General features: G+C 36.5%; 3 protein-coding genes across 3 annotated transcripts; all 3 read left to right on the top strand.

Annotated features, from left to right (window-relative positions):
• Positions 1-4751: 4751 nt before the first annotated feature.
• Positions 4752-5720, top strand: LOC133066981 (olfactory receptor 8G1-like). The gene has a single exon (XM_061158300.1). The coding sequence runs from the start codon at positions 4785-4787 to the stop codon at positions 5718-5720; it is 936 nt and encodes a 311-aa protein (XP_061014283.1). The 5' UTR covers positions 4752-4784.
• Positions 5721-15657: 9937 nt separating this feature from the next.
• LOC133066970 (putative olfactory receptor 8G2) lies at positions 15658-18165 on the top strand. Its single transcript, XM_061158299.1, has 2 exons — positions 15658-15730; positions 17206-18165. The coding sequence occupies exon 2, from the start codon at positions 17223-17225 to the stop codon at positions 18156-18158; it is 936 nt and encodes a 311-aa protein (XP_061014282.1). The 5' UTR covers positions 15658-15730; positions 17206-17222; the 3' UTR covers positions 18159-18165.
• A 7744-nt stretch (positions 18166-25909) lies between these two features.
• Positions 25910-26881, top strand: LOC133068206 (putative olfactory receptor 8G3). The gene has a single exon (XM_061159357.1). The coding sequence runs from the start codon at positions 25946-25948 to the stop codon at positions 26879-26881; it is 936 nt and encodes a 311-aa protein (XP_061015340.1). The 5' UTR covers positions 25910-25945.
• The last annotated feature ends 996 nt before the right edge of the window (positions 26882-27877 follow it).

Here is a 27877-nt window from a genome sequence, read left to right as displayed (position 1 = left end):
AGTTTCTCATGATATACTCTGCATACCAGTTAAATAAGCACGGTGACAATAAAAATATACAGCTTTGATGTACTCCTTTCCCAACTGGAACCAGTCTGTTGTTCCGTGTCCAGTTCTAACTCTTACTTCCTGACCTACAAACAAATTTCTCAAGAGGCAGGTCAGGTGGTCTAGTATTCCCATCTCTTTCACAATTTTCCACAGTTTATTGTGATCCACACAGTCAAAGGCTTTGGCATAGTCAATAAAGCAGAAATAGATGTGTTTCTGGAGCTCTCTTGCTTTTGTGATAAACCAACGGATGTTGGCAATTAGATCTCTGGTTCCTCTGCCTTTTCTAAAACTAGTTTGTACATCTGGAAGTCCATGGTTCATGTACTGTTGAAGCCTGGCTTGGAGAATTTTGAACATTACTTTACTAGCATGTGAATGTGAGATGAGTGAAATTGTGCGGTAGTTTGAGCATTCTTTGGGATTGCCTTTCTTTGGAATTGAATGAAAACTGACATTTTCCAGTCCTGTGGTCACTGCTAACTCTTCCAAATTTGCTGGCATATTAAGGGCAGAACTTTCACAGCATCAACTTTTAGGATTTGAAATAGCTTAACTGGAATTCCATCACCTCCACTAGCTTTGTTCGTAGTGATGCTTCCTAAGGCCTACTTGACTTCACATTCCAGGATGACTGGCTCAGGATGTCTGATTCTAGGTGAGTGATCACACCATTGTGATTATCTGGGTCATGAAGATCTTTTTTGTACAGTTCTTCTGTGTATTCTTGCCACCCCTTCTTAATATCTTCTGCTTCTGTTAGGTCCCTACCATTTCTGTCCTTTATTGTCACCATCTTGGCATGAAATGTTCCCTTGGTATCTCTAATTTTCTTGAAGAGATCTCTGGTCTTTCCCATTCTATTGTTTTCCTCTATTTCTTTGCACTGACCACTAGGAAGGCTTTCTTATCTCTCCTTGCTGTTCTTTGGAACTCTGCATTCAAATGGGTATATCTTTCCTTTTCACTTCTCTTCTTTTCACAGCTCTTTGTAAGGCCTTCTCAGACAGCCGTTTTGCTTCTTTGCATAGTGGACTTATGTACATAAAAATAAAGTCTTTGAAAACTATATAGAGCACCTACAACTAATGGCTGACACATTACCTACTGTGCTAATGAGGCATTTACTACTAATAATTAGATATAATTAAGTATTTCCCCAAACCTCAAGTAAACATAAAAAGATCGAAATCATGGCTTCAAATATTTCAGAAGTTATATTCATATAAGAAGCTGTTTTCAAAGACTTCCTAAAGCAATGTCTGCAGGCTTTAATTTCTAGCTCTTAACTAATGACTGTTTACTGTCTCAACACTGAGAATATTATACACAAGAGAGCTAATGATATTATCAATAATGAATGAAAATGCAGATTTTAATTGCTTCTATACTCCAATATCTTATCCCTGATGAAAGAAAATCTTGAGGGAGTTTCCAATAGCTTCCAACATGTTTTTGATATTATTAATACCTCTTATATACTAAAACCTTAGATAAACGGATGTCACTTTGTCAAGTGTCTCTGGTAGAATTATGAGGAAGCTACAATAAGGAGTCATGACTCTTGATTCATAGTATCTCTGTGAACAACTCAGGAATCAAGATTTGAATTTGAACACTGAATAAAAGAAAGCATAGGAATTTCTATCTTGAACAGCCCCTACCTTCATCATCGAGATTTCCCTTAGAGAATACTTGTTCTAAAGCACACATACACCCCAGTCTAAGGTTTCCAAGAAAAGGGTGAGTATCTGAACTCCATCTGTTACAGAAGTTTTTAATCTGAGAATATTAAAGGAGTCTAACCTCTTCACATCATTACAGAGATTTCCTGAAAGTGGTTGATATCTAAAAATGGTTGCTCACTTATTAATGTAACACCTCTGAAAGGAGAAAACTGTCTTTTTCATAATTCAATCTATATTATATTCAGACCCATTTAATGGTTAGACAGCCTTGCTATTGAAACAGGTATCTTATGGGCTGTGGCTCTGTCCTTTGAGGTAACATACAATAAATCTAATTCCAATTCATGTTTTTAGTTGTGTGGGTACTTGGAGTAAATTATTTTGATCCAAATATTGTTGTCTTGGACAATTACAATTTGAAATTCACCATCGTAAAGTATAGCCCCCAGAACTAAGCACAATTCATAAGATGTATTTTTTTTTCCCTTGTGTGATTACCACTCCCTTAAATTTGGATGTTATGTTCTTTTTAATGAATTCATTGGCAGTTTGAAGCATTTTCTCTTGATCCAGATGTTTTGAACACAGATTTGTTAGGCCATTGCTTCCCCATTTTGAATGTTTTTGCAGACCTGGCCTTATTCCTACTTATATTCTTTCTTCCAGGTTCAGTTTTTTTTTTTTTTTTGAAGCTTTCATTGACCCCTCCCCTGGGTTAGCATCATAGTCACCATGTTCTGGAGGATCTGTTCAATCGTTTATCACATTGTCTGGTCTGCCCCCTCCACTCTCTCTAGACTGTAAAACTCTGAAGAGTAAGGATTCTATCTTATTTATCTCTATATCCTAAAGGTCCACAGCAGAGTGTGTTTACAGGCTATTAAATTCTTTATAATATCAAATGCTATCAGATACACAGGCTAATAGTATCTTCTAGAATCATTATCATTATAAAAGTGTCTGTTATTCTTCTCTATGTTAACATCATCTACAAATTTCATAATGATTTCTTTTATGGTATTATCAGAGTATTAGTAGAATATTTTTTCAATATAGGACTGCGTCCTTCTCCAGGAGAGCTTCCCGACCCAGGGATTGAACCTGGGTCTCCCACACTGTAGGCCGAGACACACTGAGACACCAGGGAAGCTCAAGTACACAGTACCATGGAATAATTCTTAAAATGATATCTCAAAGTGCAAGGTCCACTTTTTAAAAATATAAATTTGTATTTAAAAAGGCAAACAGTTTTACCTGCTGTTATCACTAAATTCTAGAAAAATAGCTTAAAAAAAAAATCACAATTTGCAGTGTCCTGCTAGCTAAAGAGTAAGAGGACCTTACTCTGAAATGACAATCTTCATAATCAGGACCGAAATTTATGCCTGTGAATGACAAATGTCAATAACAAGAGGGTGGCAGAAAAGAAACGTTCGTATCACGATTATAGTTTTTTCAGCTCTTATGCTCTTTGCATCTAGTGTATGTTTTATGCATGTTTTGATTTTGAGATAGTATTTCCGAAGATATCAGTATTGGCTCAAATCCTTAATTACCACTTTTATTTCTTATGGTTATGTCAATGTTTTTAATCTATACTATTCAGTTCAGTCAGTTCAGTTCAGTCGCTCAGTCGTGTCCAACTCTTTGCGACCCCATGAATCGCAGAATGCCAGGCCTCCCTGTCCATCACCAACTCCCGGAGTTTACTTAAACTCATGCCCATCGAGTCGGTGATGCCATCCAGCCATTTCATCCTCTGTCGTCCCCTTCTCCTCCTGCCCCCAATCCCTCCCAGCATCAGGGTCTTTTCCAGTGAGTTAACTCTTTGCATGAGGTGGCCAAAGTATGCCCTAAATAAATAGTAATCATTTTTGGTACACAAATAATCTCTGATGATACTTCTTGGGTCTCTTTCTTTTGAATTCATTGTGCTCTGCTGTGCATGGAATCATCAGGTTTCTTCCAAACCCATATCCCAGAGAGGGTAAGATATAAATATTCTTTCTGTTTTGGTCTCTTGTGCATATGGGGTAGTGCTTTGGTTTGAAGGTGAGTTTGAAGGCGAGTACAAGGACACCAAGACCACACCCGTATTGTTATAGCCTCAGAATCATGCAAGATCGACATTCTGCAGCCCTGGTTTCCCAGAATCTAAGCCCAGGATCATAACAGGTCATGCAAAGTACTTAGCACATGGTGAGTATTCCACAAGAGATTTTAGGATGAATGAATTTAGGCTTTAATATTTCACACTTCTGAATTCTCCTCATTAAGAAACTCATCTTTCCTGGATGTGGAGTTCATGTTGAATGATAGACTTATTGTTAGCCATCTAGTTGCTTTCTTGAGCTATCTGTATTTTTGGAAAGGTGACCATAGTGAAGGTATTCACTGCAAGGATCAGTTATTGATATACTACTGTCAGTACTTTATATTAATTTTTCCACTTATATTAATTACTGTGAATGGTTGCTTTGATATGACAAAGAGAGATAGAAGGGCAGGTATGAGTGGCTAAAAGGAGAGATGGAAAAGTGAGACAGACAGGCCTTATTTTGTATCCTTGATCATGTACTTTTTATATACCTAACTGTGGGAAAATATCCAACCACTATATTAGTTATCCAGAATGTAAAATAGGCATACTAGTATTTCCTCTGTAGAAGATTTGAGAGGAATGAAAACAAATCATGGAAAGTTCTAATAATAAAGTTAACGAAAAATTTCTTTGGCTGTCTAGGGACTGGGCAATACTGAGACCCACTGGGAGAGTGCTTTGGTTTGATAGCATAGAACAAACAAAGGAACATTCCATCTTATTTGTTAATATTTACATGTCCTACGTTACTGAGATGCACTTTGACCACTAGTGTAGATCAGGAACAGACAGAGAACTGGAGCTATCTGCTTGAGAAGTCTTGGTTTTTATATTACACGTCATTGTAATTGGTTTTTTATTACACATCATTGTAATTGGCTTTTATATTACACATCTTTGTAGCCACTACATTTTTCATTTCTTCCATAAATTCCCAGAGGGAAATGGCAGCAGGAAATCACTCCTCAGTGACTGAGTTCATCCTTGCTGGGCTAACAGAGCATCCAGGACTCCAGCTGCCCCTTTTCTTCCTCTTCCTAGGAGTCTATGTGGTCACGGTGGTGGGAAACCTGGTCATGATCGTATTGATTGGGCTCAGTTCTCGCCTGCACACCCCCATGTACTATTTCCTCAGCAGCTTGTCCTTCATCGACCTCTGTCAGTCCACTGTCATTACCCCCAAAATGCTGATGAGCTTTGTGACAGAGAAGAATACTATCTCCTACCCAGCATGTATGACTCAACTCTTCTTCTTCCTTGTTTTTGTTATATCAGAATGTCATATGTTGGCTGTAATGGTGTATGACTGCTATGTTGCCATCTGTAACCCCTTGCTTTACAATGTCACCAGGTCTTACCAGCTCTGTTCTTGCATGGTGGCTGGGGTTTATATCATGGGCTTGACTGGTGCCACAGCTCACACAGGCTGCTTGCTAAGAGTGCTTTTCTGCAAGGCTGATGTGATCAACCACTACCTCTGTGATCTTTTTCCTCTACTGGAGCTCTCCTGCTCCAGTACTTACATCAATGAGGTGGTAGTTTTGTGTTTCAGTGCATTTAATATCCTCACCCCCATCCTGACCATCCTCAGCTCCTACATCTTCATCATCTCTAGCATCCTCCACATTCGTTCCACGGAGGGCAGGTCCAAAGCCTTCAGCACATGCAGCTCCCACGTCTCAGCTGTTGCTATTTTCTACGGATCTGCAGCATTCATGTACCTGCAGCCATCATCAGTCAGCTCCATGGACCAAGGGAAAGTGTCCTCTGTGTTTTACACCATTATTGTGCCCATGCTGAATCCCCTGATCTACAGCCTAAGGAATAAAGATGTCAAAATTGCCTTCAATAAAATCCTTGAAAAAAGAAGTTTCCTATGATAATGAGTGTTTTGCCTTGGCAAAAATTTATAATTTCCTGAGAAAGTTTGGTAAGAAAACAGTCCAGACACAGGAATGTGTGTCTACAAGTAATGAGATGGTTTCTACTATTAATTCTTGATTTTGGGGGATGAAAGTGGCAGGGAGAGGACTGGATTCATAGTGTTACCATATGAAGAGCAGCACTGTTTGAGGATGTGCCAGCATCCACATGTCCGTAAAACTCTGTATTACCTCTAAATACTAATACAATATTCAAAGGCCTTCATGTGGATTATTACAAGCATAGAATATGGAACTTCTTTAGCCAAGACTTATTCATCTTAGAAATTTGTTTTTAATTTTAAATTTTTATTTTTTGGCCACCCTGTGTGACTTGCAGGATCTTAGTTCTCCCAACCAAGAAGTAAACTTGGGCCCACAACGTTGAAAATGCTGAGTCCTAACTATGGGACTGCCAGGGAAATCCCAAATTTATTTATCTTAATTCAAGGAATAAATCCATCTGATCAGTATCCTTTGATTTTCTCAATATGCTGTGTCCCTGTTGCTGTTTACTAGTAAGACAAATGTCTCTGAAAGTGTGATCTCTATAATAAACAACATTTAGCCATTTGGAATCTATAAAATTCAATCTTTAATTCTTAGTTTGTGCACAGAAATGTATTAGCAGGTACAAGGGCATATGATGGGTGCTAAGACATAATTCCTATGTCATAGGACACACATGTGCTCCACACTTCAGTGGAAGAGATTGACAATAATAAACAGCACTGAAGAATTATGTGTATTTTGACTTATATCTTTATGCAGCATTTCTTACTCCACAGTTCTGAGATAATTCTGTCACCTCCATTTCCCTGACAATCCTGTACTCATTTTCTCTTCTCTCTAAAAAATGTATCTTTTTGTGCCACTCACATTATAGAATCTTAAGATTTAGTAGTGACATTCTTTTATTATTACAACCATATGGATCATTCACATACAAGTTTAAAATTGAAAAAATATTTTCTGATTAATGGTAAGTACCCATCTTATCCCCAAAGTATCTATCATGGAAAAGAAACTGAATTATTTTGAGGAAGAAAAGGAGGTATTTAAGCAATAAATTCCCTCTTTACCCTTTGACTCAGCATGAGCTGTTACACCTGGTAAAAATCCCTGGTGGCTTAGATGGTAAAGAGTCTGCCTGCCAGTGGGAGATGCAGGTTCAATCCCTGGGTCTGGAAGATCCCCTGGAGGAGGAAATGGCGACCCACTCCAGTATTCTTGCCTGGAAAAGTCCATGGACAGAGAAGCAAAGTGGGCTACAGTCCATGGGGTTACAAAGAGTCAGACATGACTGAATGACTAACACTTTTTTTCTTTTCAAACTGTGTTTTAAATATCATCTGTCTCATCTAAAAATGCCAAAGCAGTGTTTTCTTTGAAGTCACTTTGCCTTCAAACATGTAATAGTAACACTTCTGTGAGATATCACCTTTTATCTCATCTCATAAAACCTCAATTCATAATGTGTGAGGCAAGGTTATAACTCTCTTTGAGAATTAGAAGAAAATTTCTTTTTGACTTACTATGTACTAATCATTCCTAAAGTTCATACTCCACTTTCTAATCCATAAAAACTCTCTGTATATATGTGTATCTATCCATATGTGTACATACGTGTATGTATATATGTCTATGTTTATGTGTAACTGATATGAATATTATAATTATAAACCAATCTGCATTTTTATTGCTAGGATATGCTTCATAAGGCTTATGTATGTAATAATTATTTTATTACTCTATGGATTAAACAAACAACATTGGATAAATTTTTTCATATGGATGGCTGGAAGATAGGAATGAATATTTGTGAGAATTTTTTTTGTTTGTTTCTGAGCATTTATTTGTGTATTTCTGCTGCTCAACACTCAGTCGTGTCTGACTCTCTGTGACCTCATGCGCTGTAGCCCATCCGGCTTGTCTGTCCTTGAGATTCTCCAGGCAAGAATACTGGAGTCGGTTGCCATTTCCTCCTCCAGGGGATCTTTCTGACTCAGGAATCGAAACTGCATCTCGTACACCTCCTGCATTGGCAGGCAGATTCTCTAGCATTACCACTACCTGGGAAGCTCCATTTGTATATTGAAACTATTAAAAAGATTAAAGAAAGATAAAACATGTCTGTATTTACTCTAGTGATATGAGAACTGATAGTAGATATGGATTAAAATATTGGAATAGATAGCAGACAGATTCCAAAGTGGAGATGGAACATTACCACAAAAATGAGAGGTAAAGGACTCTGAAAAGAACTACTACAAATGAGACAAAAATTAACAAATACATAGGATTTTTTCGATACCAGTACAGAAAAGTCACACTGTTTTAATAATGAAAAAGAACATGATACAATAAATATATTCTAACACTAGGCACTATGATAAGCTTGGATAAAGCTCTCATACAGAGTTTGTCTTTCATTAATTCTCATACAAGCATATCTTAATTTCTAAAAAAAAAATACAGTTCCTTATATACAATTAGCATTTTCAAGGATGTCACAGGAGTGGATTTCAGAAAATTACTTTATATCTTCTGTTTTAGTCACAGTTAGGTGTGACTGTGCATTACACACACAGAAGTACATACATACCTTGGTACACAATCCTGAAAGTGATACAGGACGGGTTCAGTGGTTCACTGGGGACATAAGCTGCTTTTCAGTTGTTGCTCTGCTACAACATTTAGCTTCCATCCATCATTTGGTCTCAGACAATAGCTCCAGATTCATCCTTCATCTCTACCCCTCAGCCATCAGAACTAAAGGTAGGGAAGGAGAGAGGATGTCCCTTAACTTGAAGACAACCTCCTGGAAGTGACAGGCCTCACCTTCTCCTATTACCATTTGGTGTGACCCAGTTTTATGGTCCAAGTGGATATAAGAGGGGCTAAGAAATACCATGGTATCTATGTAGCCACCTGCCCAACTAAGAATCAGGGCATTTATTATTGAGGAAGAGAGGGTAAATTAGGAATAACTTAATCTCTTCCACTCTTTTGAGTATTTGTATTTAGTCCTACCCAGCTGTGTGTTGTTCTCTCTAGAGTTAACATTTGAATTTGGCATTGCATATAAGAGAATAATAATGCGAACTGTGATTAAAATTATATGTATAATATGCAAAATATATTAATATTTCATAACTAATAGGATCTGCCCAAAAGCTGTTTGTCCTGCTGGGTGGGATAGTTTCTGTAATATCTCGACAATGTGGTTTATTCCTATCACCTCATTCTTGCTGCTTTCCTGTCTTGATATAGCTTCTTGACTCCATTTTCCTTTTCCAGTTTTACATACCTTTCAGTTATAAACACCTTTCAAGAACAAATGCAAGTTTTTAATTCTCCATGCATTTCTGACCACTCCACGTTATTATCAAGCACATTTCTGGTTCTTCACACATACTGTAATAATGATGTCTTTTATGGTACTGCTTATCATTAGAGAATACTTGTGGGTATTCTATCAAAGTTATCAGAATGTTGAGAACAATTGTTTTGTGTTACATTGTGCCATATTTATTGTTCTAAGTTCTGATAATTATTGATGAGCAGCATTTTCCTATGTGTTCATGGATTATTGTATTCGAGATTTTACCCTTTTTCATAGCAATTTGCAAAAATACCTTAAAAATCACCTCCCTGTCTATCACCAACTCCCAGAGTTTACTTAAACTCATGTCCATTGAGTCAGTGATGCCATCCAACCATCTCATCCTTCTGTCATCCCCTTGTTATTGAGGTTTAAAAATATCCCTTGATGATTTAAAATATACAGCGATATTTGAAAAACACTATAAAAGTCAACTGTAAAGTCCTTTGAAAAGGACCAAGCAAATACACTTAACCATGTTTCATAAGAACTTCCTGTTGTGTATTTCCAATTTAACTTGCTTGACTCATGTTGCAATCTAAGATTATTTCCAATTATTCCAGTTTTAGGGAAAAAATAAAAGTATACAAGAAAGAAGAAGGAACTTGAAACATAGGTCCCTAAAAAGAAAATATTTTATTAAATATACAGTTTAACAAGTAGAATTATTTTAAGTGACTATCTGAAAAAAAATCACATATTTGATTAATATTCTGAACTTTGACCCTACTACCCCAAATTCCAGTTTTATATAGATTTGACTTTTGAATCAATTATTTACATTACTTATGTGTGCTAAGTCACTTCAGTTGTATCTGACCTTGCAACCCCATGGACTGAAGCCCACCAAACTCCTCTGTCCATGGGATCCTCCAGGCAAGAATACCTAAGTGGATTGCGATGCCCTCCTTCACGTGATCTTACCAACCCAGGGATTTAACCCACATCTGTTACATCTCCTGCATTGGGAGGCATGTTCTTTATCATTAGTGCCACCTGGGAAGCCCCATGTTACCTGTACATAAGACAAATTAAATATTTTGTTTTTTTTTTGGAATGAAGAAATATTTAATTCTTTAACATTTCTAGCCTTATTAACAATAAGGTGACTTGTCAGGGTATGTCCTGATCCTCTAAAACCTGCTATTCACACTGTTGACACTGAAGGGAAAGCATTGACTAGGAGCTTATAAGAAATAGAATCTCAAATCTCCTTCAGACTTGCTGGATCAGGATCTGCACACACACACACAAAAAAAAAAAACATCAGGAGACCCTGTGAACTAATCTGTATCATGAATTGTTCAGGATTAACAAAGATTCCCTCGTGAAAGAAAAATTTTAACAGTTTGGGAAATGCCAACTGCAATTGCTTCTTTTCTCAAGAGTTTGTTCCCTGAGAAATGGAACTCCCTGGAGGGTATTTGACTCTATTTTATTTATTGCCTTGAACTTCTAAACCCAGGACAAACCTCCACAGCACAGCAGTCATAACTTCCCAGGGGGCTGTCCTGAGGATGTTTGCTTCACTGAAGCTGTAGAAACACACTGAAGACTTAGAATTGGAGATGCTGACCTGCAATGCAGACCAGCTTCAAGAATGGCTCTGACACCAGGGCTGTGCCTGCTCTCCCAGCACTAAGGGCAAAAGAATTCTGGGTTCGTATTACTCTCAACAAAACATTAGTGCTATTTTCCTCTGAGAGCAGAATGCTAAAGAAAAGAAAAATTGATGTTTAGTTTTCCAGGAGTAAAAAAGGTACGTGTTTTGATTTCATATTTGTGTTATAAGACTATTAAGTCTGGAAGCAATCACCTTGGGAATTCAGGGCAATGTCTCATGCTATCTTCATTCATCCATATTATTGTTCATTTCTTCATATAATATTTTTTAACTTGTTATGATGTGCTGGATGTGTGCTATTTACTTGGATGCAGAGGACAGTTTAGTCTGATTTGGCCCATCCTCTGGCTTACAGGTGGCTCTAGTGGTAAAGAATCCACCTGCCAATGCAGGAGACAAAAGAGGCAGGATTCTATCCCTGAGCTGGGAAGATCCCCTGGAGGAAAGCATGAGAACCCACTCCAGTATTCTTGCCTGGAGAATCCCATGGACAGAAAGCCTGGAGGACTACTGTTCATAGCATCGCAAAGAGTTGGACACAACTGAGTCGACTTAGCATGCACGCACTGGCTTACAGTGTAGCTCAAATCTTAAAACCGTGGCTCAGAAATGAGTTTTCTGAGGATGCAGTAAGAAGGTCCAATCACTTAAAAGGAATTGGAGGGTCCCATTATGACAGCAAATATAAATGAAATTGAAAAAGAAAAAAATATTTACCAGAAAACAGAGATAAATGAGGTTGGTAAGGCTATTATTTCATGTGAAAACAAGAGGAAATAAAATACAGATTGTTTAAGAGAATGTAACCCATCTCAGAAAATGAAAATTTTCTGAAGTGGGAAGTAAAGTTTCTAAACAGAACCAAATGTGAGCTGAGTCTGGCAAGAAGGGTACATATTCACACTCTCTTAAATACAGTGGAGGAAATCTTTTCTTCACTGTCTCTGAAAGTGGATCAAATTCTGAAGTATGGTTGAGTGTATTCAGTCATTAAGAATAAGTGCCTCATTTATTTCTAAGAATTCAAATTGTTATAATTATTTCACAAAGGGTATATTTTTAGATCTTTCTAACACTGTACATAAATTCTATTTTCTTCTCTAGATTCTTTTGAGATACGTGATGATACCTGCTAATTATGCCATTACCTTAAAATATTTTCCAAGTTCAATACTTTTTGTTTGCTTTCCATTTTGTCAATGCTCCTCCTTAAAAAGAATACCCCCTGATAGTTGCGCAGTCATGTCTGACTCTTTTATGACCCCATGGACTGTAGACCACCAGGCTCCTCTGTCCATGGGATTTCCCAGGCAAGAATGCTGGAGTGGGTTGCCATTTCCTTCTCCAGGGGATCTTTCCAACCCAGGGATACAACCCAGGTCTCCTGCCTTGCAAGCAGTTTCTTTACTGTCTGAGCACCATAGAAGCCCTCAAATATTTTCCAAGTTCAATAGTTTTTATTTGCCTTCCAGTTAGTCAGTGTTCCTCCTTAAAAAAGAATATCTATAACAAAACCCAGAACTACAGATGTAATTTAAGTGTAGCACAGTGCATCCTAATCTTATGGCCCTCTCAGAATATGGTCGTATTTGTATGAGGTAACAGGTTAAGTGGACAAGACAATGTGGTCAGTGGTGACCACCTAGAAGTCTATGGATGTCACAGACTCAACCTGACTTCCTCAATGATGAAGACCAAGCCCTCAGCACTGTTATAAGCTATTCACGACATTTTAGTTCCGTGGAAGATAAAAAAGAAAAATAAAATAAAAACTGTCTGACAATTTTCAAAATTGTAAATGGCTTGCAATTTCAGTTAAGTAGAACTTTAAAAAGGAAAGAAAAAAATCTGAAAAACTGATAGTTTTTCAACAATTTCAACCTGTTATTAAAAACTTGACCATAAAGGACACCAGGGGCTTCCCTAATAGCTCAGTTGGCAAAGAATCCACTTGCAATGCAGGAGACCCTGGTTCGATTCCTGGGCTGGGAAAATCCATTAGAGAAGGGATAGGTTACCCACTCCAGTATTCTTTCACTTCCCTTGTGACTCAGCTGGTAAAGAATCTTCCCACAATGCAGGAGACCTGGCTTCGATCCCTGGGTTGGGAAGATTCCCTGGAGAAGGGAAAAGGCTACCCACACCAGTATTCTGGGCTAGAGAATGACATGGACTGTATAGTCCATGGGTTGCAAAGAGTCGGACACAACTGAAAGACTTTCATTTACTTTTCAAAGGACACCACACGTCTAGATTGTGTCACTGGGAACACATCCAAACATTTAAGGTACTTTTTATATTCCAAGAATAGAAAAAGAACAATCATTTTCTAAATCTCTTATGAGGTCAAGAGGTTTTAAAAACAGTTCTAGCAAGAACACTACAAACAAGAAAAATTAGAGATCCATCTTTCTTATGATTATGGAAATTTAATGTTGGCAATTTGAATCTAGCCATACACACACATCCACATACATACACATCATATGGCGCACAGAGAAAGTGAATTTATTTTAGATATACACCAATATTTAAATTCTAAAATGAAATATTTTCTTATAAAAATCTACTTTCAAACATTCAACTTAATGTCTAGAATTTGTATTTAATTTATTAATTTCTAAAACTTATCTCTATCACTTTTTTCTACCAACTCAGTCATATCACCTATACATAAGAGATTTATTTCTTCCTTTCCAATCCTTACTTTATTCTAATTGCCTTATTGAATTTGTTAGTATGTTCAGTAAAATAATGAATAGGAATGGAGACAGTAATTATCTTTTTCACTCTCACAGTAACAGAGGACATATGTCATGTTCCACTATTAAGTTTGTTGCTTGCTATGCCTGTTCTTTAAACAGATTTTAGAATTCCTTATATATTCTGCATTTTCTACAATTTTATTATTACTATTGGATGTTGTTTCCTTTTCTATATTTTAGAAGGAAATCTGTAAAATTACTGTCATTCCTCTCTTAAATTGAAGACCAGTGAAAACATTTGAAATGGTATTATAGCTTGAATAATGAACCTGCATACAAATAATTTTATGAAGTGCATACTAATAATTTTTTAAAAGTTCTATGTGCCCTTAAGAAGAATTCATGTCATTTAATTGCTACATGCAATGGAATTGTGCATAAATTACACATTTATACAAATTTACAAATCTTGTTGAGATCCTCCTTAATCCTTGTCAATTTTTGTTAGATTTTCTATTTAAACTATTTCTATTCATTTATTTTAAAACATATTTTGGTATATTAATATTTTTTCACACTCATATCAGGGTACAACTTTATCAAGATTACTTAAAGAATTATGTGCCCATTCTAAGAATAAATTTCACCTACAGGAGTTTTGATAGTTGCATACTCTGTGCACTGGTGAAAGCAAGATCTAAGTAATGACATGAAATGTTTTTAATCATCCTAAAATCTTTTATCATGGCCTTTACCAGTTATTCTCCCATGCCCCATGTTGTCAGTTACTGATCTATTTTTATCTCTTTATAGATTAGTCTCCTTTTCTAGAACTTGATATAAATGGAAATATGCATCTTCTTTTGTATGAATATTGGCTTTTTTTACTCAAGATAATATTTTCAAGATTAATCTTCATGTATCTGTGATTTGTTGCATTTTATTGGTGAGTAGTATTCTACTCTGTGTGCATATGTATCACAATTCATTTTAGTTGGTTGAATACTTGCCTTATTTCATGTTTTTGGTTGTTAGTAACAAATACTCTATGCCCATTTTTGTACAAGTCATTATGTAGGCATGTGTCTATTTTTATCTTGGGTAAAACACCAAAGATTAGAGTTGTTAAATTATGTGTTATCTTGACTTTATAAAAACTGTCAGTTTTCCAAATTCGTTGGACAATTTTATACCTTTTTTAGATATCTGTATTTGAGACATCTGGTTGCCTCACATTGTCTCAAAACTTTGGGTTGTAAGTTTTCATTTCTGTTTCCTTTTTTCTCTAATTTTTTAATAGATTTGTAATGTTTTTTCATTCATGTTTTAGTTTAGTTTTCATTTCCCTGATGAATAGTAATTTCAGTATCTTTTCATATGCTTATTAATTATTCTTTTATCTTCTGTGATAATACCTGTTAAAATAGTTTTCTTATTTTTTAATTTGCTTGATGTCTTCATATTATTGTCTTTTCAATATTAATTTAGATTTTCAGTAACAGTCTGTAGTCAGTGGCTTGCTTTTAATGTTCTAATAATACAATTTGAAGAACAATTTTTAATTTGGATATAGCAGAATTGATCAATATTGCATAGTTAGCATGTGTTCTAATACATACTAACTATACAATATTATAGTTTAGTGTTTAATTTTTTTTTTTTTAGTTTAGTGTTTAAACTATAGTTTAAACTATAGTGTTTTTCCAGAAGTTTAATAGTTTAGTTTTTTGCTTAGAATTAAGATTCATTTCAATTATATTTTATTTAGCTGTGAGGGGTAGAACATTTTAGATTTTGTTTCTTCTTTTTAGTTTTTATTCAAGTGGAAATTATTTTTAATTTACTTTGATCCATAGACAGATAAAATAATCTGTTTATTATTTAATAGAATAGGGAACTGCATTATTCTGTATCCTCTAATTTTATGAATGTTTTTTATACCCTCTTAGTTAATGAAAGATAAAAAAGGCTTAAACATTATAATTGATTTTTCTATGTATTTTGAAGTGTATAATTATCTCTTATTTTCAATTGACAACATATTGTAAAAACAATTATTACTATTTTCAGAGTGTTAAACCTTGCTAATTAAATAATGAAGCTGTTTTACTTTTCCAGATTTATCAACTGTAAATGATGGGAACATATACACTTGGACTTTAAGGCATATTCACTTAAGCACTGTTATATTTCTTCTCTCAAGCAAAGACAGAGGTATTTGGACTGCAAGCAGGCTAACAGTGAGACAATTCAGGTATCACATCTGCACAATGAATGTTGTCTGTGTTATTTTAATTCAAGAACAATATTGAAAATCTGATGATTTTATGTAGAAACCCAAATTTTTGATTTTCAGAAAAATAATTCTGAAATCTAGTAATAATGTGTCTCTTTTCACCCCTGGCAGAAATCAGTTGCTGGTGAATAAAAGATTTTGCACTTATATGGGATTTGCTCTCTCTAGGTTGATGCTCAATAAGCTTCTGTCATTTTTAATAGGTCTTCTAAGTTTTCAAGTCTGCAAACCACACGTTAGAAAAAAACATTTAAAGATAAATGAAATGTTCAAACTAGGGAGTAATCACACAAAAACCTAAACTGATTGTCAGCCAGAAGGCTGAAATACTTTTATTTTATTTTATTTTGTTTCTTTTTTTTTAATTTTTATTTTTAATTTTTTTATTAGTTGGAGGCTAATTACTTCAGAACATTTCAGTGGGTTTTGTCATACATTGATATGAATCAGCCATGGATTTACACGTCTTCCCCATCCCAATCCCCGCTCCCACCTCCCTCTCCACCCGATTCCTCTCGAAACATCCCACCCTCGCCTTCTCCCACAGAGTTCAAAAGTCTGTTCTGTATTTCTGTGTCTCTTTTTCTGTTTTGCGTATAGGGTTATCGTTACCATCTTTCTAAATTCCATATATATGTGTTAGTATGCTGTAATGTTCTTTGTCTTTCTGGCTTACTTCACTCTGTATAAGGGGCTCCAGCTTCATCCATCTCATTAGGACTGGTTCAAATGAATTCTTTTTAATGGCTGAGTAATATTCCATGGTGTATATGTACCACAGCTTCCTTATCCATTCATCTGCTGATGGGCATCTAGGTTGCTTCCATCTCCTGGCTATTATAAACAGTGCTGCGATGAACACTGGGGTGCACGTGTCTCTTTCAGATCTGGTTTCCTCAGTGTGTATGCCCAGAAGTGGGATTGCTGGGTCATATGGCAGTTCTATTTCCAGTTTTTAAAGAAATCTCCACACTGTTCTCCATAGCGGCTGTACTAGTTTGCATTCCCACCAACAGTGTAAGAGGGTTCCCTTTTCTCCACACCCTCTCCAGCATTTATTGCTTGTAGACTTTTGGATAGCAGCCATCCTGACTGGCGTGTAATGGTACCTCATTGTGGTTTTGATTTGCATTTCTCTAATAATGAGTGATGTTGAGCATCTTTTCATGTGTTTGTTAGCCATCTGTATGTCTTCAATGGAGAAATGTCTGTTTAGTTCTTTGGCCCATAAATTATATAATTTAATACCTTTAACATAGAGGTGCAAAAACATTTAATTAAGAACGTATTGCTTAGGTAAACTTATCCAGAGTTAAAATTATTCACAGAAACCAAGAGAATATTCAAATGATTAATTTTCTATGTAATTTATCACTAATAGGGGGCATAGCAAAGTCATGAGTCCAAAAACTGTTCCTTACTCTCCCCTTCAGAAACTACCCAGAGGGAAATGGCAGCAGGAAATCACTCCTCACTGACCGAGTTCATCCTCGCTGGGCTCACAGATCAGCCACGACTCCAGCTGCCCCTTTTCTTCCTCTTCCTAGGAGTTTATGTGGTCACGGTGGTGGGGAACCTGGGCATGATCACTCTGATTGGGCTCAGTTCTCGCCTGCACACCCCCATGTACTATTTCCTCACCAATTTATCCTCTATTGACCTCTGTCATTCCACAGTCGTCACCCCCAAAATGCTTGTGAACTTTGTGACAAAGCGGAACATCATCTCCTATCCTGGATGCATGACTCAGTTGTATTTCTTCATTGTTTTTATTATTGCAGAGTGTCACATGTTGGCGGCAATGGCGTATGACCGCTATGCTGCCATCTGTAACCCCTTGCTTTACAATGTCACCATGTCTTATCACATCTGCTTCCGCATCACAGTGGGAGTTTATATTTTGGCCATCATTGGATCCACAATCCATACAGTATTTATGTTGAGACTCTTTTTCTGCAAGAACAATGTGGTTAACCATTATTTCTGTGATCTCTTCCCACTCTTTGAGCTATCGTGTTCCAGCATCTATGTCAATGAATTATTGGTCATATTCTTGAGTGCATTTAATCTCCTGACTCCTGCCTTAACTATACTTGCCTCCTACATTTTTATCCTCTTCAACATCCTCCAAATCCGCTCCAATAAGGGCAGGTCTAAAGCCTTCAGAACCTGCAGTTCCCACCTCTTAGGTGTTGCTATTTTCTATGGGTCTGCATCATTCATGTACCTGCAGCCATCATCTGTGAGCTCCATGGACCAAGGGAAAGTGTCCTCTGTGTTTTATACCATCCTTGTGCCCATGCTGAATCCCTTGATCTATAGTCTGCGGAATAAAGATGTCAAATTTGCTCTGAGGAAAATTCTGGACAGTAGGAAACATTCATGAATAGAATCTGTATCATGATGTCATAGTAATAATTTGCTGTGAGTTAGATTTGTTATTCAAATATTTATAGTTTCAGTGACACTTCCCCATATAACTCATCTCCAACATTCTCTTCCTGGACACTTCTTCAAAGGTATATTACAAAGAGTATGTATGGAGAAATTGAAGAATAAAATGTTCTTGATGACTAACAGAGCCTTTGTTTTATTTTTAATTAACTACAATAAAGCAAGAACTATAGCAATGATGATGATGATGAAGAAAATTATAGTAATATATTTTAGTATGCTTTTATTTGTAGAGATGTGGAAGGACCTAGAATCTGTCATATAGAATGAAGTAAGGCAGAAAGAGAAAAACAAATATCATTTGTTGTAAAGGAAAAACTAACATAGTAAAGCAATTATACTTCAATAAAAATAACAAATAATGAAAGATTTATGAAATATAAACACTATGCCCTATCTTCAAATGGATAATTATTTACCATATTCCCTCATGGCAAGCTCTAGTATAATTGAAGCTTATTTCACTTGAGTAAATGATTGAGTTTTTCGACAGTTTAAATGTAGAAAAATGATTGAGAAGCACTGTGTCACTCAACTATAAATCTTTTAAAAATAATTGAACTTAATACATATAATCATATTTTATAAGTGCTGCCTAACATGAGTTTCCAATTTATCTTGCATCATGCTAAAATCTAAGACTGCTTCCAATTATTCCAGCTTTGAAAAAAAAGCAAAAGTATATAAAAGAAAAGAAGGATTATGAAACATAATTGACTAATAATAAACTATCTCATTAGATACACATTTAACAAGTAAAATTATTAGTGATATTATTATTATTATTAGTGAAATAATAAAATTATTTTTATTAAAAAAAACAAATACTACATCAATATTCTGAATTCTTGCCCCATAACTCTAAAATTCAATTATATATAGATTTCATTTTTAATCAATTATTTATATCACCTATTTCTATAAAAATTAAATATATTTACTACAAGAAAAATGATTTTAATTCATTATTAAAATTTTTTGGCTTTATTAACAGTAAGATAAATTGTGAGACTATGTCCTGATACTCTAAGTCTGCTATTTGCAGTCTGGACTGTGAATCCACAGCACTGGTAGGAGCTTGTTAGAAATGCAGAATTTCAGATCCAACTTAGACTGGCTGGATCAGGAACTGCATTTTAATAAAATCCTCAGGGGATCCCATGAACAAATCTTTATCACTAATTGGTAAGTTCAGGATTGACAAATAATACCTTTAGAAAGAAAATGTTGGATAACTGGGGACACATCACCTGAAATTGCCTCTTTTCTCAAGAGCCAGTCTCTTGTAAAATGAAAATCCTTGGGGAATATTTGACTCCATGTTATTTATTGTCTGGCATATCTAAATCCAGTACAAACATTCATAGTACTGTGATCACAAGAGCTCAAGGGAGAACTGAGAAAGTTCAGGATGTTTGCTACCCTGAAACTGAAGAAACAACACTGAAGACTTAGAATTGGAGATGCTGATCTGTGACGCAGAATAGCTTCAAAAGTGACTCTTGAGACCAAGACTGTCAGATCTGCTCTCCCAGCAGTAAAGACAGCAGAATGCTGGGTACCTATCACTCCCCACACTAACACTAGTGCTGTTTTTCTCTGAGAGCACATTGTGAAATAGATTTGGCATTGAGATTTTCAGGAACAAAGAAAGGTGCGTGTGTTAATTTTGTACTTGGTATTTGAAACTTCAATTATGAAAATAATAATCATTGGCATTCAGGCAAATATTCCACAACATCTTCGTTCATATAATTATCACTGTATTCATAAACCATGTTTCTAAACATGCTATGATGTGCCAGATGTGGGCTATTTTCTTGGATATAGAGGAGACTAAGTCAGATTTGTTCATCATTTGATGTATAGTGCAGCTGGAGTCTGAACGTGTGCTGTTTAGAAATGGAAGATTCTTGAGCTTGTAGTAAGAAAGTCTAATCAATTGGAAGGAGTCTGAGGTTTTCATGATGATATTCTGCTTTTCTGGTGGCTCAGGTGGTAAAGAATCTGCTTAAAATGCAGAAGACCTGGAATTGATACCTGGGTTGGGAATATGCTCTGGAGAAGAGAATGGCAACCCACTCCAGTATTCTTGCCTGGAGAATCCCATGGACAGAGGAGCCTGGTGGGCTATAGTCCACGGGGTCACAAAGAGTCAGACATGACTGAGCGGCTAACACTACTACTACTATGATGACATTAGTTGTAAATGAGATTAGTAAAGAAAAACTGTTTAGCAGATAGTAGAGATGAATGGGGTGGTTTTTGTTTCATGTGAAAACATGAGCAGGTAAAAATCTGGACAAGTTGAGAGAATTTGACTTATTCCAGAAAATGAACATTTTCTGAATTTGAATGTGTTTCTGAAACTGGAAGGAATCAGATGTGAACTGAGTCTGTTTGAGTGTATTCAGGGATTAAGAATAGACATTTCTAAGAACTCAAAGGTTTAGAATATTTTCCTTGTATTCTTAGATCTTTCAAATGCCATATATAATATGTCATTTCTCTCTTTAGAGTCCCTTAAGATATATGATGAAATCTGTTAATTATCCCAACACCCTCAAATATTTTTCAAGTTTTACACAGTCTTTATTTGCCATTTATCTTGTCAATATCTCTCTTTAAAAAGAATATCCATAACTAAACCCCAAACTCCAGAAATAATTAGTGTAGCACAGTGCTTCCTAACCTAATTGCACACATAGAAAATGGTAATATTTGTGTGAAGTGACAGGTTAAGTGAATCCGGCTGCCTGTGACTAGTGGTTATCAGTTTAATATATGAGGAAGTATTGGTTCATTCACACTTCCTCATATTTGTGGCTTTGCAGTTCCATGTAACTAGTATTAGAAAATCATGTTATTGGATTTGCTACTGATCATACTCTAGACACTGTGTTTCTCCAAGTGCAATTGGAAACTAATATCATTATTAACCAGTCACATACTTTGTGAGTTTTATTGAATTAAAAAAGAATTGATCCCTTATTCTTTTCAAGTGAATGGCACCCAAAGCTATGTCCAGTATACAAAGAATTAGGTTTTTTAAAATCTAAATTTTAAACATAAATACTCTTTGCTTTGCTAAATTTCAGTTTGTTCATTTTAACTGTTTTCAGTGTCTCTACTCATTTTTCCAGTTGCTGTCACCCTCAGGGTCTAGGTTGTACAAACTTGGAAGGTTTTGTTGATCACAGAGTGTGCGCTAAACCAGGGGGCATTGACAGTCTTCAAGCCCAACCTTCACTGAGAAAAGAAAAATTTGAGAGAAAGAGAGTTTGAGTCCCAGCTGCTCATTTCTAATTGTACTACTTCCCATCCCCATTAAAAGTCAAATAAGCTAAAGGCCAGTAAGAAGTACCTTTGTTATTTTTAATGTTCAGTGATTTCATCTTATATTCTGCTAAATGACTTAAACCCAACATAACAGAGTTTATGTCATTGCTATATACACCTAACTCTTACATTAGGTGTATGAGATGGAACTTGGATCAGGACTAGTAAATAACAGAACAAATTTTGAAACAAAAATTACAAAATATTCACTTCCCTAGCTCTGAATCCATTAGGAGATCTGCTCAAATTTGCATGCCCCTCTGAGTCTTCACTCCAATTTTATTTTCATATTATGATTCTTTATAATGAATACTAGACCTCCTTAATATCAAGTTTTGAATTTCATAAGGTTAGTAACTGTGCTTTTGCAGTTTTTATACTCTAAACTTCGTTTTGTAGTAAAGTGCTGTTTCAGCAATTTTTGCTAAATTATTGAAGAAAGAAAGAAGGAAGGAGGTAGGGGAAGAAGGATGAAAAGGAGGAAAGGGAAGAAAGGAGTAAAACAAATAAAAAGATAAAAGGAAAAAAAAAAGATAAAAGGAAAAGAAATGAGAAAAAATGTTTCTCAAGTTCTCCACCTAAAACATGCTGCTACATGAACTTTGTGTCACCCAGTATTTCCCCAAACTGGCTAATCATCAGAATTACATTGGTGGCTTTGCTGGATTATTTGCTTTATATTATTTTGATTATCAGATGTTAATATCTTTACTTCTTCCAATTTTTTTTTCATTTATTTTTATTAGTTGGAGGCTAATTACTTTACAATATTATAGTGGTTTTCGTCATACATTGACATGAATTAGCCATGGATTTACATGTATTCCCCATCCCGATCCCCCCTCCCACCTTCCTCTCTACCTGATCCCTCTGGGTCTTCCCAATGCACCAGGTCCGAGCACTTGTCTCATGCATCCAACCTGGGCTGGTGATCTCCTTCACCATAGATAATATACATGTTTCGATGCGGTTCTCTTGAAACACCCCACCCTCGCCTCTCCCACAGAGTCCAAAAGTCTGTTCTGTACATCTGTGTCTCTTTTTCTGTTTTGCATATAGGGTTTCATTACCATCTTTCTAAATTCCATATATATGTGTTAATATCTTTAAAATCTACCAAGATTCTAAAAACTTTTAAGAAAATTTTTAAAGATAAAGAGCAACTAAGAAAAGATTAAAAAAAAATACAAGCATCAAATATTAGGCTAAAAAGGAGGCACTGTTAATGATTTAACTAAAGTTCAGTTCAGTTTAGTTCATGTGCTCAGTCATGTCTGACTCTGCAACCCCATGGACTGCAGCACGCCAGGCCTCCCTGTCCATCACCAACTCCTGGAGTTTACTCAAACTCATGTCCATTGTGTTGGTGATGCCATCCAGCCATCTCATCCTCTGTTGTCCCCTTCTCCTCCCACATTCAATTTTTCCCAGCATCAGGGTCTTTTCCAATGAGACAGTTCTTCGCATCAGGTGGCCAAAGTATTGGAGTTTCAGCTTCAGCATCAGTCCTTCCAATGAATATTCAGGACTGATTTCCTCTAGGATGGACTGGTTGGATCTCCTTGCAGTCTAAAGGACTCTCAAGAGTCTTCTTTAACACCACAGTCCAAAAGCATCAATTCTTCAGCACTTAGCTTTCTTTATAGTACAAGTCTCACACCCATACCTGACTACTGGAAAAACCATAACTTTGAATAGATGGATCTTTGTTGGCAAAAACATGTCTCTGCTTTTTAATATGCTAAGTTGGCCATAACTTTTCTTCCAAGGAGAAAGCGTCTTTTAATTTCATGGCTTCAGTCACCATCTGCAGTGATTTTGGAGCCCCCCAAAATAAAGTCTGTCACTGTTTCCACTGTTTCCCCATTTATTTGCCATGACATGATGGACCGGATGCCATGATCTTGGTTTTCTGAATGTTGAGTTTTAAGCCAATTTTTCACTCTCCTCTTTCACTTTCATCAAGAAGCTCTTTAGTTCTTCTTCGCTTTCTGCCATAAGGGTGGTGACATATGCATATCTGAAAGTGAAAGTGAAGTAGCTCAGTGGTGTCCAGCTCTTTTCGACCCCATGGACTGTAGCCTACCACGCTCCTTGGTCCATGGGATTTTTCAGGCAAGAATACTGGAGTAGGTTGCCATTTCCTTCTCCAAGGGACCTTCCCGACCCAGGGATCAAACCAGGGTCACCGGCATTGTAGGCAGATGCTTTACCATCTGAGCTACCAGGGAATCTGAGGTTATTAATATTTCTCCTGGAAATCTTGATTCCAGCTTGTGCTTCAACCAGTCCAGTGTTTCTCATGATGTACTCTGCATATAAGTTAAATAAGCACGGTGACAATATACAGCCTTGACATACTCCTTCCCCAATTTAGAACCAGTCTGTTGTTCCATGTCCAGTTCTAACTGTTGCTTTCTGACCTGCATACAGATTTCTCAAGAGACAGGTCAGGTGGTCTGGTATTCCCATCTCTTTCAGAACTTTCCACAGTTTATTGTGATCCACACAGTCAAAGGCTTTGGCATAGCCAATAAAGCAGAAATAGATGTGTTTCTGGAACTCTCTTGCTTTTGTGATAATCCAACAGATGTTGGCAATTTGATCTCTGGTTCCTCTGCCTTTTCTAAAACTAGTTTGTACATCTGGAAGTCCATGGTTCATGTACTGTTGAAGCCTGGCTTGGAGAATTTTGAGCATTACTTTGCTAGCTTGTGAGATGAGTTCAATTGTGCTGTAGTTTGAGCATTCTCTGGCATTGCCTTTCTTTGGGATTGGAACAAAAACTGACATGGATGTCACCAGATAATCAATAATGAAGTGAGACTGATGGAGCCAAAGATGGAGAAGCTCTATACAGTCAGCAAAAATAAGACTTAGAGCTGACTGTGGCTCAGATCATGAACTCCTTATTGCCAAACTCAGAATTAAATTGAAGAAAGTATGGAAAAACACTCAACCATTCAGGTATTATCTAAATCAAATCCCTTGTGATTATACAGTGGAAGTGACAAACAGATTCAAGGGATTAAATTTGTTAGTGTGCCTGAAGAACTATGGATGGAAGTTCATGACATTGTACAGGAGACAGTGATCAAGACCATCTCCCAGAAAAAGAAATGCAAAAAAAGGCAAAATGACTGTCTGAGAAGGCCTTACAATTAGCTGTGAATAGATGAGAAGTAAAAAGCAAAGGAGAAGAGGAAAGATACAGCCATTTGAATGCAGAGTTCCAAAGAATAGCAAGGAGAGATAAGAAAGCCTTCCTCAGTGATCAATGCAAAGAAATAGAGGAAAACAATAGAATGGGAAAGACTAGAGATCTCTTCAAGAAAATTAGAGATACCAAGGGAACATTTCATGCCAAGATGGGCACAATAAAAGGACAGAAGTGGTAGGGACTTAACAGAAGCAGAAGATATTAACAAGAGGTGGCAACAATACACAGAAGAACTATACAAAAAGAGATCTTCATGATCTAGATAATCACGATGGTGTGATCACTCACCTAGAGCCAGACATCCTGGAATGAGAAGTCAAGTGGGCCTTAGAAAGCATCACAATGAACACAGCTAGTGGAGGTGATGGAGTTCCAGTTGAGCTATTTCAAATAGTAATAGATGATGCTGTGAAATTGCTGCACTCAATATGTCAGCAAGTTAACTAAAGTAACAGCATAGATAATAAAATAGACATTTGATAAAATATTCATGGTTGATAATTCTGTAAGTACCAAGATTTATGAATTATTTAGAGCTGTAGAGACAATCTTTTGGAAAATAGACAGAAACAAAAATCATCCAGAAATCAGTGTTTCTCTTAAACTTTATGAAATATCTCAATTATAAAATTCTTGAAGTTTATAATTTCTATTCTAGTTCAACCAGAATCATAGTTTGTCCTGCTGCTGCTAAGTCACTACAATCATGTCTGACTCAGTGCGACCCCATAGACGGTAGCCCACCAGGCTCCACCATCCCTGGGATTCTCCAGGCAAGAACACTGGAGTGGGTTGCCATTTCCTTCTCCAATGCATAAAAGTGAAAAAGTGAAAGTGAAGTCGCTCAGTCGTGTTCGACTCTCATCGAACCCACGGACTGCAGCCTACCAGGGTTCTCCGTCCATGGGATTTTCCAGGCAAGAGTACTGGAGTGGGTTGCCATTGCCTTCTCCAATAGTTTGTCCTAGAGTGGCAATAAATACTAAAGAAATCCCCACATTATGTATATCCTCTGATGACCAGTGAAGATTGATCTCAGCAGGATTACTCTCTGCTGCACACATATGCACATACATATGTCCATAAATCTCTCTGTCACACCCTAACCCAAAAGTACACTCATTTTCTCATTTTTAAATCTAGAACCTTCTGAGAAGAAAATGGACCCTGGAAATCACTCCTCAGTGACTGAGTTCATCCTCGCTGGGCTCACAGAGAAACCAGAGCTCCAGATTCCCCTTCTGGTCTTCTTCCTAGGAATCTACTTAGTCACGGTGGTGGGGAACCTGGGCATGATCACACTGATAGGGCTCAGTTCTCACCTGCACACCCCCATGTACTATTTCCTCACCAATTTGTCCTTTATTGATTTCTGTCATTCCACTGTCGTTACCCCCAAAATGCTGGTGAACTTTGTGACAGAGAAAAATATCATCTCCTACTCTGAATGTATGACTCAGCTCTATTTCTTTATTGCTTTTATTATTGCAGAATGTTATATGTTGGCTGTAATGGCATATGACCGCTATGTTGCCATCTGTAACCCTTTGTTTTACAATGTCATCATGACTTATTATAGGTGCTTCCAGCTCACAGTGACAGTTTATATTTTGTGCCTCACTGAATCTGCAGTTCATACAGGCTTTATGTTTAGACTCTTTTTCTGCAAGAACAAGGTGGTTAACCATTATTTCTGTGATGTCTTCCCACTCTTGGAGCTATCCTGTTCTAGCATCTCCACGAATGAATTACTAGCTCTAGTCTTTAGTGCTTTTAATGTCCTGATTCCTGTTTTAACCATCCTTGCTTCCTACATTTTCATCCTCTCTAGCATCCTTCAAATCCACTCCAATGAAGGCAGGTCCAAAGCCTTCAGCACCTGCAGCTCCCATATCTCAGCTGTTGCTGTTTTCTATGGATCTGCAGCATTCATGTACCTGAAGCCTTCATCTGTGAGTTCTATGGACCAAGGGAAAGTATCCTCTGTGTTTTATACTTGCATTGTGCCCATGCTAAACCCTCTGATCTACAGTCTGCGGAATAAGGATGTCAAATTTGCTCTGAAGAAAATTCTGGACAGTGGAAAATGTAGATGAATAGACTCAATGTTATAGTGTCATACCAGAAATATGCCTTTGGTTTGCTGAGATAGGCAATGTTTTAGTTTTATTCTTCAAATTTTTGGAAATATAGAATCATTTTCTCATATAATACCTTTCCCAAATTCTCTCTGGGACACTTTCATTGAAACTGTGTTACAGTGACTATGTATGGAAAAATAAGAATAAAGTCAGAGATTCTTAAGAATTAAAGAAGCTCCAGTTTGATTTAAAAAAAAAATACGAACAACAGCGACTATGATGATCATCATAAAATAATAACATACATGATTAAGATAGTATAAAATATCAAGCAGAAAGCCCAGCACTTTGAAGTAGATAACCTCATTTAGTATTTACAGTTTTCTCTCAGGGCAAACCCTAGTACTATTTTATTTTGAAAGCTGAATAAACTGACACTTATTTAGTTTCAGTAAATGTCCATGTTCCCAAACATAATAAATGACAAGAATCTAGAATATCTGGCTCCAGGACCTGTGATTTTACTCAAAATATATTGGCCCCAAGTAAACGTGGGTAAGTCTAAGGCCTTACCAGTAATTTTCTCCTACACTTTAATCTACAGTTCCTTATAAGACTGTGCTGCTTTCTTCGCCCTCTCCAATGCTAGTATCACTTTTGTTTCATTTGATACAATGAAAATAATCAAAATATTTCAAACCTGTCCTAACCAAAGGAAAAAAATATCAGTTGGAGGCTTACTGCAGAATCTTATGATATAGTTTCACTAAAGAGATTAAAATTTCTATGCTCAACACTAACAATTTTTGGTGGTCCAAAAATTGCAGCCCAACACATTTTTTATCTTTATACTAGTAATGCTGTATTATTTGTGGAATAGCTACTTATAGTAGCCAAAAACCATACTTTACAAACAATTTTCATTTCATGTCAGTTTCATCTTAGAATCATTTCTTCTTTCCTTTCATATGATTCCTTATTTGCTTCTGAGCATTTTGTCATTGGGTTACT

Source organism: Dama dama, chromosome 2 (genome assembly GCF_033118175.1).
Source record: "Dama dama isolate Ldn47 chromosome 2, ASM3311817v1, whole genome shotgun sequence".
Classification (NCBI taxonomy): Eukaryota; Metazoa; Chordata; class Mammalia; order Artiodactyla; family Cervidae; genus Dama; species Dama dama.
Note: the sequence above shows the minus strand (reverse complement) of the source record. Positions and strands in the feature narration are given on the sequence as shown.